Consider the following 16628-nt stretch of genomic DNA (forward strand, 5'->3'; position numbering starts at 1 on the left):
CACACACACACGGCTACACACACTGTCATCTGCAACCATCTATACACACACACACCACACATCTCTACATACACTGTCATCTACAACCATCTATACACACACACACACACACCCAGCTACATACACTGTCATCTGCAACCATCTATACACACACACACACCACACATCTCTACATACACTGTCATCTACAACCATCTATACACACACACACACACCCAGCTACACACACTGTCATCTACAACCATCTATACACACACACACGGCTACACACACTGTCATCTACAACCATCTATACACACACACACACCACACATCTCTACATACACTGTCATCTACAACCATCTATACACACACACCCAGCTACACACACTGTCATCTACAACCATCTATACACACACCACACATCTCTACATACACTGTCATCTACAACCATCTATACACACACACCCAGCTACACACACTGTCATCTACAACCATCTATACACACACCACACATCTCTACATACACTGTCATCTACAACCATCTATACACACACACCCAGCTACACACACTGTCATCTACAACCATCTATACACACACCACACATCTCTACATACACTGTCATCTACAACCATCTATACACACACACCCAGCTACACACACTGTCATCTACAACCATCTATACACACACACACGGCTACACACACTGTCATCTACAACCATCTATACACACACACGGCTACACACACTGTCATCTACAACCATCTATACACACACACACACACACCACACATCTCTACATACACTGTCATCTACAACCATCTATACACACACACCCAGCTACACACACTGTCATCTACAACCATCTATACACACACCACACATCTCTACATACACTGTCATCTACAACCATCTATACACACACACCCAGCTACACACACTGTCATCTACAACCATCTATACACACACCACACATCTCTACATACACTGTCATCTACAACCATCTATACACACACACCCAGCTACACACACTGTCATCTACAACCATCTATACACACACCACACATCTCTACATACACTGTCATCTACAACCATCTATACACACACACCCAGCTACACACACTGTCATCTACAACCATCTATACACACACCACACATCTCTACATACACTGTCATCTACAACCATCTATACACACACACCACACATCTCTACATACACTGTCATCTACAACCATCTATACACACACACCCAGCTACACACACTGTCATCTACAACCATCTATACACACACCACACATCTCTACATACACTGTCATCTACAACCATCTATACACACACACCCAGCTACACACACTATCATCTACAACCATCTATACACACACAGCTACACACACTGTCATCTACAGCCATTTATACACACACACACCCAGCTACACACACTGTCATCTACAACCATCTATACACACACACACACACCCAGCTACACACACGGTCATCTACAACCATCTATACACACACACAGCTACACACACTCATCTACAACCAACTATACACACACACACACACAGACACAGCAACACACACTGTCATCTACAACCATCTATACACACAGACACACCACACACACACACAGCTACACACTTCCATACACCCACATCTACACACACTGTCATCTGCAACCATCTATATACACACACACCTCTACACACATAGCTACACACTTCCATACACACTTACATACACTTATACACCCACATCTACACAATTACACACAACTCTACACATTTACATACCTCTACATATTTACATACACACATCTCTACACACCTCCATACACACACTCATCTGCAACCATCTACATACACACACCTCTACACACCTACACACACATCTACACACCTCCATACACATACTCATCTGCAACCATCTACATACACACACCTCTACACACCTACACACTTACAGTAGATACACCTCTACACACTTACATACACACACACTTATACACCCTTACATACACACCCGATTACACACTTCCATACATATACACACACACACCTACATAAACCTCTACACACACACACACACACACACACACACACACACACACACTTCTACATACATACACACCTACACACAAAAACATCTCTCCATGTACACAGACCCACATATACCAATACACAAGTGTATCGGATTGTCCAACATAATCACACCCCCAGCTCTCTACCATATTATACTTCTGTATAATATACATTTCTAGGGCAGATTTCTGTTATTCTTAAATATACATTTGTGGACTTTGTTGGTGGTTCCTAAGTGTCACCGGGACAATGTGGGGATGAATGAGGACAGGACAGTCCTGTAACTGCTTATTCCCTATACTGTAACATTGTTGGTGGTTACTAAGTGTCACCAGGACAATGTGGGGATGAATGAGGACAGGACAGTCCTGTAACTGCTTATTCCCTGCACTGTAACATTGTTGGTGGTTACTAAGTGTCACCAGGACAATGTGGGGATGAATGAGGACAGGACAGTCCTGTAACTGCTTATTCCCTGCACTGTAACATTGTTGGTGGTTACTAAGTGTCACTGGGACAATGTGGGGCTGAATGAGAACAGGACAGTCCTGTAACTGCTTATTCCCTGCACTGTAACATTGTTGTTGGTTATTAAGTTTCACCGGGACAATGTGGGGATGAATGAGAACAGGACAGTCCTGTAACTGCTTATTCCCTGCACTGTAACATTGTTGGTGGTTACTAAGTGTCACCGGGACAATGTGGGGGTGAATGAGAACAGGACAGTCCTGTAACTGCTTATTCCCTGTACTGTAACATTGTTGGTGGTTACTAAGTGTCACTGGGACAATGTGGGGATGAATGAGAACAGGACAGTCCTGTAACTGCTTATTCCCTGTACTGTAACATTGTTGGTGGTTACTAAGTGTCACCGGGACAATGTGGGGATGAATGAGAACAGGACAGTCCTGTAACTGCTTATTCCCTGCACTGTACCATTGTTGGTGGTTCCTAAGTGTCACCGGGACAATGTGGGGATGAATGAGGACAGGACAGTCCTGTAACTGCTTATTCCCTGTACTGTAACATTGTTGGTGGTTACTAAGTGTCACTGGGACAATGTGGGAATGAATGAGGAAAGGACAGTCCTGTAACTGCTTATTCCCTGTACTGTAACATTGTTGGTGGTTACTAAGTGTCACTGGGACAATGTGGGGGTGAATGAGAACAGGACAGTCCTGTAACTGCTTATTCCCTGCACTGTACCATTGTTGGTGGTTACTAAGTGTCACTGGGACAATGTGGGGATGAATGAGGACAGGACAGTCCTGTAACTGCTTATTCCATGCACTGTAACATTGTTGGTGGTTACTAAGTGTCACTGGGACAATGTGGGAAGAATGAGGACAGGACAGTCCTGTAACTGCTTATTCCCTATACTGTAACATTGTTGGTGGTTACTAAGTGTCACCAGGACAATGTGGGGATGAATGAGGACAGGACAGTCCTGTAACTGCTTATTCCCTGTACTGTAACATTGTTGGTGGTTACTAAGTGTCACCGGGACAATGTGGGGATGAATGAGAACAGGACAGTCCTGTAACTGCTTATTCCCTGCACTGTACCATTGTTGGTGGTTCCTAAGTGTCACCGGGACAATGTGGGGATGAATGAGGACAGGACAGTCCTGTAACTGCTTATTCCCTGTACTGTACCATTGTTGGTGGTTACTAAGTGTCACTGGGACAATGTGGGGATGAATGTGGACAGGACAGTCCTGTAACTGCTTATTCCCTGCACTGTAACATTGTTGGTGGTTCCTAAGTGTCACCGGGACAATGTGGGGATGAATGAGAATAGGACAGTCCTGTAACTGCTTATTCCCTGTACTGTAACATTGTTGGTGGTTACTAAGTGTCACTGGGACAATGTGGGGATGAATGAGAACAGGACAGTCCTGTAACTGCTTATTCCCTGCACTGTACCATTGTTGGTGGTTACTAAGTGTCACTGGGGCAATGTGGGGATGAATGAGAACATGACAGTCCTGTAACTGCTTATTCCCCCTGCACTGTAACATTGTTGGTGGTTACTAAGTGTCACCGGGACAATGTGGGGATGAATGAGAACAGGACAGTCCTGTAACTGCTTATTCCCTGTACTGTAACATTGTTGGTGGTTACTAAGTGTCACCGGGACAATGTGGGGATGAATGAGAATAGGACAGTCCTGTAACTGCTTATTCCCTGTACTGTAACATTGTTGGTGGTTACTAAGTGTCAGTGGGACAATGTGGGGATGAATGAGGACAGGACAGTCCTGTAACTGCTTATTCCCTGTACTGTAACATTGTTGGTGGTTACTAAGTGTCACTGGGACAATGTGGGGATGAATGAGAACAGGACAGTCCTGTAACTGCTTATTCCCTGCACTGTAACATTGTTGCAGCTTCTAAATGAAAATAACAACTAATAAATCGTTAGTTCACAAGGGCAGTTATTGTATACGGGGCTGGCGGCTGTGGCTGTCATCCAGGCTACACTTCCAGACATGGGAAATAGTACACATAGTACAGCTTGTGTGCTAAGGGACGCTTTGCAGTGCAGACTATATGCAGAACTCCCGGTTACCACAGAACACACCTGGCAACACCGGAACATATTGTGCAAACAATGTGGATTCAACGTTATATTCTCTTACACCAACATCTTAATATTGCAAATCAACCTACTAATGTCACAGGAGTCTTCCAGCAAAGTGCTGTGTATATAGCAATTACAGTACCTGACATAACACAGAGAACCTCTAGAGGGCGCCAATTTATCTACTCAATTCAATGTAACAAATATCCAATACTAGTTATACAGCTCTAACATTATCATTAATTATATCATCATCATCATCATCGAATGCAGAATTTGGCCATCAACATTTTAGAAATTTGTATATTCCTGAAATAATTCTAAAAGTCGTCAAATGACAGAGGTACCTATGTGTCCTCAATACGCCATAGGGCGCCAGAGCTATGCTGAGTGGTGTCATGGCTTTTTTCGGACACAGATATTGAAGCATCGCTTATCAAATTACTCAGTGAAGTCTCACTAAGTGGTTTTGTCGCATTATGTTGCAACTAGGACGCACATTCCAGCCAAAAAAATGCTTGGCGCAAGGTAAGCCGCGTGGCAATTGGAGCGCTGAGAAGGGCTGTGGTAATAGCCTATGAGCACACATCTGTAGATCTGCGCCTCTCCGCTCAGTAAGTACGCAGGGACGGATTCAGGGATGAAGGGATTTGCAGAGCTGCACACAAGTGGCCGTCGCCAATGCAAACCTCAGATACCTCCTTGCTGCATTTGCGATACCAGCCATGTGACTGACGTCGCAGGCTGGGACCCACATTGCGAACATGGCAACCGACGATTGCTTCTTTGGTCAGGCTACGCGCATCCTGGCTAGTGCCTGGTCACGCAAAAGGCCATGAATCTGCATCCACCAACGCAGACCCTGGCCTCATTCATCCCGGAAAACGGAGGTGACACGCCCCCTTTCTGGGAACAGCAACCAGACATGCCCGCTCCGCCCCCCAAACGCCACAGTATGTCAATCATGCTGCAGTCTGTGGGGTCTGCGAGCGAGATTGCAGAACAGGTCCTGCGCAGACCCCTAACCATCTGAGTTGTGTGTGTATCCTGACCCAGAGAGGGGTTACTCCTATACAGTCACTATTAGGTGAGGTGAGCGGCTATTTCTGTACAGTCACTATTAGGTGAGGTGAGCAGCTATTTGTGTACAGTCACTATTAGGTGAGGTGAGCGGCTATTTGTGTACAGTCACTATTAGGTGAGCGGCTATTTCTGTACAGTCACTATTAGGTGAGGTGAGCGGCTATTTCTGTACAGTCACTATTAGGTGAGCGGCTATTTCTGTACAGTCACTATTAGGTGAGCGGCTATTTCTGTACAGTCACTATTAGGTGAGCGGCTATTTCTGTACAGTCACTATTAGGTGAGGTGAGCGGCTATTTCGGTACAGTCACTATTAGGTGAGCGGCTATTTCTGTACAGTCACTATTAGGTGAGGTGAGCGGCTATTTCTGTACAGTCACTATTAGGTGAGCGGCTATTTCTGTACAGTCACTATTAGGTGAGGTGAGCAGCTATTTCTGTACAGTCACTATTAGGTGAGCGGCTATTTCTGTACAGTCATTATTAGGTGAGGTGAGCGGCTATTTCTCTACAGTCACTATTAGGTGAGGTGACCAGCTATTTCTGTACAGTCACTATTAGGTGAGCGGCTATTTCTGTACAGTCACTAATAGGTGAGCGGCTATTTCTGTACAGTCACTAATAGGTGAGCGGCTATTTCTGTACAGTCACTATTAGGTCAGCGGCTATTTCTGTACAGTCACTATTAGGAGAGGTGAGCAGCTATTTCTGTACAGTCACTATTAGGTGAGCGGCTATTTCTGTACAGTCACTATTAGGTGAGGTGAGCGGCTATTTCTGTACAGTCACTATTAGGTGAGCGGCTATTTCTGTACAGTCACTATTAGGTGAGCGGCTATTTCTGTACAGTCAATATTAGGTGAGGTGAGCGGCTATTTCTGTACAGTCACTATTAGGTGAGCGGCTATTTCTGTACAGTCACTATTAGGTGAGGTGAGCAGCTATTTCTGTACAGTCACTATTAGGTGAGCGGCTATTTCTGTACAGTCACTATTAGGTGAGGTGAGCGGCTATTTCTGTACAGTCACTATTAGGTGAGGTGAGCGGCTATTTCTGTACAGTCACTATTAGGTGAGCGGCTATTTCTGTACAGTCACTATTAGGTGAGCGGCTATTTCTGTACAGTCACTATTAGGTGAGCGGCTATTTCTGTACAGTCACTATTAGGTGAGGTGAGCAGCTATTTCTGTACAGTCACTATTAGGTGAGCGGCTATTTCTGTACAGTCACTATTAGGTGAGCGGCTATTTCTGTACAGTCACTATTAGGTGAGGTGAGCGGCTATTTCTGTACAGTCACTATTAGGTGAGGTGAGCGGCTATTTCTGTACAGTCACTATTAGGTGAGGTGAGCGGCTATTTCTGTACAGTCACTATTAGGTGAGGTGAGCGGCTATTTCTGTACAGTCACTATTAGGTGAGGTGAGCGGCTATTTCTGTACAGTCACTATTAGGTGAGGTGAGCGGCTATTTATGTACAGTCACTATTAGGTGAGGTGAGCGGCTATTTATGTACAGTCACTATTAGGTGAGGTGAGCGGCTATTTCTGTACAGTCACTATTAGGTGAGGTGAGTGGCTATTTCTGTACAGTCACTATTAGGTGAGGTGAGCGGCTATTTCTGTACAGTCACTATTAGGTGAGGTGAGCGGCTATTTCTGTACAGTCACTATTAGGTGAGCGGCTATTTCTGTACAGTCACTATTAGGTGAGGTGAGCGGCTATTTCTGTACAGTCACTATTAGGTGAGGTGAGCGGCTATTTCTGTACAGTCACTATTAGGTGAGCGGCTATTTCTGTACAGTCACTATTAGGTGAGGTGAGCGGCTATTTCTGTACAGTCACTATTAGGTGAGGTGAGCGGCTATTTCTGTACAGTCACTATTAGGTGAGCGGCTATTTCTGTACAGTCACTATTAGGTGAGGTGAGCGGCTATTTCTGTACAGTCACTATTAGGTGAGGTGAGCGGCTATTTCTGTACAGTCACTATTAGGTGAGGTGAGCGGCTATTTCTGTACAGTCACTATTAGGTGAGGTGAGCGGCTATTTCTGTACAGTCACTATTAGGTGAGGTGAGCGGCTATTTCTGTACAGTCACTATTAGGTGAGGTGACAAAAGTGGGATACATTTGCCAGCTTTTAACAAAATGTCAGCCTCTACTAGACTAGTTTTTTATTCTTCTTGAAACAATTTCTATTCATTATATAGTTACAGTAAATCTATTTTCTGAGTTGTTCTTTACTTGTTATATAATTAGCCATAGCCAGAAGAATGTGCTGTAACGAGGGACACAAGAAGAAGACTGTGCCTATAGTCTCCAGCAGTATAGTAACTACAGCAGGCGTAATAGAGCGCCAGGATTACAGGGAAGTGACTGAGGGCCAGAGCAGACACGGTGGTCTTACCTCAAGTAGTCCCGTCGGCATAGTATGAGATTGGCTTTAGTGTATAAGGTAGAACCCACTTCCCCCAGCCGACAGTCACAGCAGGCGCACTTCAAGCAGTCCTCATGCCAGTATTTATCCAGGGCCTTCAGGAGGTAGCGGTCCTTAATCTTACGGTTGCAGCCAGCACAACCTTTCGGCTTCGTGTCTGGCTGAACTGAAAGCATTTGTATACCTGCAAGGAAAATAGAGATTTTATATATGGTGTACGAATATATAATTTTATATATATATATATATATATATATATATATAACAAAGTAACAGGCATGTATACACTATATAAATCTATTGCATTGCATACTGTACATGCGTACATTACTGTATATAAATATATTATAATACAGACATGGACATGTGTACTGTACATTGTATAAATATCTTACAATACTTGGATGTATACTGTACATTATATATTATAATACTTGGATGTATACTGTACATTATATATTATAGTACTTGGATATGTGTACTGTACATTATATATTATAGTACTTGGATATGTGTACTGTACATTATATATTATAATACTTGGATATGTGTACTGTACATTATATATTATAATACTTGGATATGTGTACTGTACATTATTATAATACTTGGATGTATACTGTATATTATATATTATAGTACTTGGATGTATACTGTACATTATATATTATAATACTTGGATGTATACTGTACATTATATATTATAATACTTGGATGTATACTGTACATTATATATTATAGTACTTGGATGTATACTGTACATTATATATTATAATACTTGGATGTATACTGTACATTATATATTATAGTACTTGGATGTATACTGTACATTATATATTATAATACTTGGATGTATACTGTACATTATATATTATAATACTTGTATATGTGTACTGTACATTATATATTATAGTACATGGACATGTAAATAATGGAAACTAGAAATAAAAGGAACAATTTGGATGAAGCAATATCTGAATTGTACAATAGTTGCTGCTGATACTGGTTATAGTAAATGATTCTGCAGAGGAAATGGGATAGATTATGTTCTGCAATTATTATTAGAAGGGTAAAATTCTTGTTAAATAAAAACGATTTCACAGAATTGTACAAAGCGACACAATGATAATCCTGGCGGTAACCGTTCTGCTCACAATTATCTGACAGGTTAGGAGAAATAATAATTAGGAGGTGAGGTAAGTAGCAGGCTCTGCGAGAGGCAGGGGTGAGCTTTTAATTGCCCGGATTGCTTTGTGAAGTCCCCACATGCCTGATTGCCCCCATTATCCTCTTGTTCTGTGTCATTCATCCGCACAGTCCCAGCAACAACAAAGTATCAGCACAACAGCCTGAGAGAGAAAAAGTGTCCCCCACACTCCCAGCACACACACACACAACCTATCCCCCTACACTGCTGGCACACACACACACACAACCTATCCCCCTACACTGCTGGCACACACACAATCTATCCCCCCACACTGCTGGCACACACACAACCTATCACCCCACACTGCTGGCACACACACAACCTATCCCCCCACACTGCCGGCACACACACACACACAACCTATCCCCCCACACTCCCAGCACACACACACAACCTATCCCCCCACACTGCTGGCACACACACACACACAACCTATCCCCCTACACTGCTGGCACACACACAATCTATCCCCCCACACTGCTGGCACACACACAACCTATCCCCCCACACTGCTGGCACACACACAACCTATCCCCCCACACTGCCGGCACACACACACACACAACCTATCCCCCCACACTCCCAGCACACACACACAACCTATCCCCCCACACTCCCAGCACACACACACACAGCCTATCCCCCTACACTGCTGGCACACACACAACCTATCCCCCCACACTGCTGGCACACACACACACACAACCTATCCCCCCCACACTGCTGGCACACACACAACCTATCCCCCCACACTGCTGGCACACACACAACCTATCCCCCTACACTGCTGGCACACACACAATCTATCCCCCCACACTGCTGGCACACACACAATCTATCCCCCCACACTGCTGGCACACACACAACCTATCCCCCCACACTGCTGGCACACACACACACACAACCTATCCCCCTACACTGCTGGCACACACACAATCTATCCCCCCACACTGCTGGCACACACACAACCTATCCCCCCACACTGCTGGCACACACACAACCTATCCCCCCACACTGCCGGCACACACACACACACAACCTATCCCCCCACACTCCCAGCACACACACACAACCTATCCCCCCACACTGCTGGCACACACACACACACAACCTATCCCCCTACACTGCTGGCACACACACAATCTATCCCCCCACACTGCTGGCACACACACAACCTATCCCCCCACACTGCTGGCACACACACAACCTATCCCCCCACACTGCCGGCACACACACACACACACAACCTATCCCCCCACACTCCCAGCACACACACACAACCTATCCCCCCACACTCCCAGCACACACACACACAGCCTATCCCCCTACACTGCTGGCACACACACAACATATCCCCCCACACTGCTGGCACACACACACACACAACCTATCCCCCCACACTGCTGGCACACACACAACCTATCCCCCTACACTGCTGGCACACACACAATCTATCCCCCCACACTGCTGGCACACACACAATCTATCCCCCCACACTGCTGGCACACACACAACCTATCCCCCCACACTGCTGGCACACACACAACCTATCCCCCCACACTCCCAGCACACACACAACCTATCCCCCCACACTCCCAGCACACACACAACCTATCCCCCCACACTCCCAGCACACACACACAACCTATCCCCCCACACTGCTGGCACACACACAACCTATCCTCCTACACTGCTGGCACACACACAACCTATCCCCCCACACTCCCGGCACACACACACACACAACCTATCCCCCCACACTCCCAGCACACACACACACAACCTATCCCCCCACACTGCTGGCACACACACAACCTATCCTCCTACACTGCTGGCACACACACAACCTATCCCCCCACACTGCCGGCACACACACACACACCCTATCCCCCCACACTCCCAGCACACACACAACCTATCCCCCCACACTCCCAGCATACACACACACACACAACCTATCCCCCCACACTGCTGGCACACACACAACATATCCCCCCACACTGCTGGCACACACACACAACCTATCCCCCCACACTGCCGGCACACACACACGACCTACCCCCCCCCCACTGCCAGCACACACACACAACCTATCCCCCCACACTCCCAGCACACACACACACACACACAACCTATCCCCCCACACTCCCAGCACACACACACACACAACCTATCCCCCCACACTCGCAGCACACACACACACACAACCTATCCCCCCACACTCCCAGCACACACACACACACAACCTATCCCCCCACACTTCCAGCACACACACACACAACCTATCCCCCCACACTCCCAGCACACACACACACAACCTATCCCCCCACACTCCCAGCACACACACACACACACAACCTATCCCCCCACACTCCCAGCACACACACACACACAACCTATCCCCCCACACTCCCAGCACACGCACACACACAACCTATCCCCCCACACTCCCGGCACACACACACCTATCCCCCCACACTCCCAGCACACACATACACACAACCTATCCCCCCACACTCCCAGCACACACACAACCTATCCCCCCACACTCCCAGCACACACACACCCTATCCCCCCACACTTCCAGCACACACACAACCTATCCCCCCACACTCCCAGCACACACAACCTATCCCCCCACACTCCCAGCGCACACAACCTATCCCCCCACACTCCCAGCACACACACAACCTATCCCCCCACACTCCCAACACACACACAACCTATCCCCCCACACTCCCAGCACACACACAACCTATCCCCCCACACTCCCAGCACACACACACAACCTATTCCCCCACACTCCCAGCACACACACACACACACACAACCTATCCCCCCACACTCCCAGCACACACACACACACACACACAACCTATCCCCCCACACTCCCAGCACACACACACAACCTATCCCCCCACACTCCCAGCACACACACACACACCTATCCCCCCACACTCCCAGCACACACATACACACAACCTATCCCCCCACACTCCCAGCACACACACAACCTATCCCCCCACACTCCCAGCACACACACAACCTATCCCCCCACACTCCCAGCGCACACAACCTATCCCCCCACACTCCCAGCACACACACAACCTATCCCCCCACACTCCCAGCACACACACAACCTATCCCCCCACACTCCCAGCACACACACAACCTATCCCCCCACACTCCCAGCACACACACAACCTATCCCCCCACACTCCCAGCACACACACAACCTATCCCCCCACACTGCCAGCCCACACAACCTATCCCCCCACACTGCCAGCGCACACAACCTATCCCCCCACACTCCCAGCACACACACAACCTATCCCCCCACACTGCCAGCCCACACAACCTATCCCCCCACACTGCCAGCGCACACAACCTATCCCCCCATACTCCCAGCACACACAACCTATCCCCCCACACTCCCAGCACACACAACCTATCCCCCCACACACACACAACCTATCCCCACACACAGCAGACGCTGCAAAGGGCAACCTACCTGGTGGGGTGAGGGGATCACTCTACCAGAGACATTTGGGGTTCCACAAGGGGTAGATTGAAAGAGTTTGGCCAAGGCAGCCATTCATGTGCATGCAGGGGACAGCAGACAAAAGCTCAGACTCCACAGTCTCTGTTAGCAGCCGGTCCTTGGCCTAGGGGCTCATTTCTCTCTGATCGCTGGCCCAAAGCTTCCCTGCAGGCTACAGTCCCCTAAGGACTAACAATGCAAATACAGCTCCCCAGATCTTGGGGGCTGAGGCCGTCCAAATCCTCCCCCTCCCCCTTTTTTGAGCAATGGAGCTGGGAACCAATTTGATTCCCCCCTTCTCCAATGCAGCTGCCAGGCGCAGAGATACTGACATTTTTCCACTCTTATCAGTTTAATTACTGTTACCATAGCAGCAAAGTGCGAGTGCTGGCAAAGGCCAACCCCAGATCTGCAAGACGCAGCTCACATACACAAATACACAATTCATAAACAACAGAGGCAGGACACACACAGGACATGTGTACATACCACTCGCTATCTGGTACAGTACACACGCAAATGTGCACACTGCACTGAGACACACACCCCTACTGTATAGTACACACTGCACTCCTACATATACACTAACACCCACACACAAAGTACACAGTGATATTAGATACCTAACATCACTCCTACATATACACTAACACACACATACAGTACACAGTAATATTAGAGACCTAACATCACTCCTACATATACACTAACACACACACATACAGTACACAGTGATATTAGAGACCTAACATCACTCCTACATATACACTAACACACACACACAGTACACAGTGATATCAGAGACCTAACATAACACACATACATATACACTAACACACACACATACATATACACTAACACACACATACAGTACACAGTGATATTAGTGACCTAACATCACTCCTACATATACACTAACACACACAGTACACAGTGATATTAGAGACCTAACATCACTCCTACATATACAGTAACACACACATACAGTACACAGTGATATTACAGACCTAACATCACTCCTACATATACAGTAACACACACACACATACAGTACACAGTGATATCAGAGACCTAACATCACTCCTACATATACACTAACACACACATACAGTACACAGTGATATTAGAGACCTAACATCACTCCTACATATACACTAACACACACACATACAGTACACAGTGATATTAGAGACCTAACATCACTCCTACATATACACTAACACACACACACAGTACACAGTGATATCAGAGACCTAACATAACACACATACATATACACTAACACACACACATACATATACACTAACACACACATACAGTACACAGTGATATTAGAGACCTAACATCACTCCTACATATACACTAACACACACACACAGTACACAGTGATATCAGAGACCTAACATAACACACATACATATACACTAACACACACACATACATATACACTAACACACACATACAGTACACAGTGATATCAGAGACCTAACATCACTCCTACATATACAGTAACACACACACACATACAGTACACAGTGATATCAGAGACCTAACATCACTCCTACATATACACTAACACACACACATACATATACACTAACACACACATACAGTACACAGTGATATCAGAGACCTAACATCACTCCTACATATACAGTAACACACACACACACAGTACACAGTGATATCAGAGACCTAACATATCACACATACATATACACTAACACACACACATACAGTACACAGTGATATCAGAGACCTAACATCACTCCTACATATACACTAACACACACATACAGTACACAGTGATATCAGAGACCTAACATCACTCCTACATATACACTAACACACACATACAGTACACAGTGATATTACAGACCTAACATCACTCCTACATATACAGTAACACACACACACAGTACACAGTGATATTAGAGACCTAACATCACTCCTACATATACACTAACACACACATATACAGTACACAGTGATATCAGAGACCTAACATCACTCCTACATATACACTAACACACACATACAGTACACAGTGATATCAGAGACCTAACATCACTCCTACATATACAATAACACACACATACAGTACACAATGATATCAGAGACCTAACATCACTCCTACATATACACTAACACACACATACAGTACACAGTGATATTACAGACCTAACATCACTCCTACATATACAGTAACACACACACACAGTACACAGTGATATTAGAGACCTAACATCACTCCTACATATACACTAACACACACATACAGTACACAGTGATATTAGAGACCTAACATCACTCCTACATATACACTAACACACACACATACAGTACACAGTGATATCAGAGACCTAACATCACTCCTACATATACACTAACACACACATACAGTACACAGTGATATTACAGACCTAACATCACTCCTACATATACACTAACACACACATACAGTACACAGTGATATCAGAGACCTAACATCACTCCTACATATACACTAACACACACACATACAGTACACAGTGATATTACAGACCTAACATCACTCCTACATATACACTAACACACACACATACAGTACACAGTGATATTAGAGACCTAACATCACTCCTACATATACACTAACACACACACATACAGTACACAGTGATATCAGAGACCTAACATCACTCCTACATATACACTAACACACACATACAGTACACAGTGATATTACAGACCTAACATCACTCCTACATATACACTAACACACACATACAGTACACAGTGATATCAGAGACCTAACATCACTCCTACATATACACTAACACACACACATACAGTACACAGTGATATTACAGACCTAACATCACTCCTACATATACAGTAACACACACATACAGTACACAGTGATATTAGAGACCTAACATCACTTCTACATATACAGTAACACACACACATACAGTACACAGTGATATTAGAGACCTAACATCACTCCTACATATACACTAACACACACACATACAGAACACAGTGATATTAGAGACCTAACATCACTCCTACATATACACTAACACACACATACAGTACACAGTGATATTAGAGACCTAACATCACTCCTACATATACACTAACACACACATACAGTACACAGTGATATCATAGACCTAAAATCACTCCTACATATACAGTAACACACACACATACAGTACACAGTGTATATGTAGGAGTGATGTTAGGTCTCTAATATCACTGTGTTCTGTATGTGTGTGTGTTAGTGTATATGTAGGAGTGATGTTAGGTCTCTAATATCACTAACACACACACATACAGAACACAGTGATATTAGAGACCTAACATCACTCCTACATATACACTAACACACACACATACAGTACACAGTGATATTAGAGACCTAACATCACTCCTACATATACACTAACACACACACATACAGAACACAGTGATATTAGAGACCTAACATCACTCCTACATATACACTAACACACACATACAGTACACAGTGATATCAGAGACCTAACATCACTCCTACATATACACTAACACACACACATACAGTATACAGTGATATTAGAGACCTAACATCACTCCTACATATACACTAACACACACACATACAGAACACAGTGATATTACAGACCTAACATCACTCCTACATATACAGTAACACACACATACAGTACACAGTGATATTAGAGACCTAACA

The 16628-nt window shown here is 45.2% G+C and overlaps 1 protein-coding gene across 5 annotated transcripts in view; it reads right to left on the bottom strand.

Moving 5' to 3' along the window:
• LMO3 (LIM domain only 3) overlaps nt 1-16628 on the bottom strand; it is a 142198-nt gene that overhangs the window by 69996 nt on the left and 55574 nt on the right. For 4 of the 5 annotated variants that reach the window (XM_088463403.1, XM_088463407.1, XM_088463405.1 and 1 more), the window contains one exon: nt 8133-8346. In XM_088463403.1, coding sequence (XP_088319529.1) covers nt 8133-8338 — 206 coding nt within the window. In that variant the 5' untranslated portion in view covers nt 8339-8346. Of the gene's footprint in view, nt 1-8132; nt 8347-12883; nt 13151-16628 lie in introns of those variants that run through there. The other variant, XM_088463406.1, reaches the window with a different exon arrangement.

Source organism: Taudactylus pleione, unplaced genomic scaffold, assembly GCF_031769625.1.
Source record: "Taudactylus pleione unplaced genomic scaffold, aTauple2 ptg001358l, whole genome shotgun sequence".
Lineage (NCBI taxonomy): Eukaryota > Metazoa > Chordata > Amphibia > Anura > Myobatrachidae > Taudactylus > Taudactylus pleione.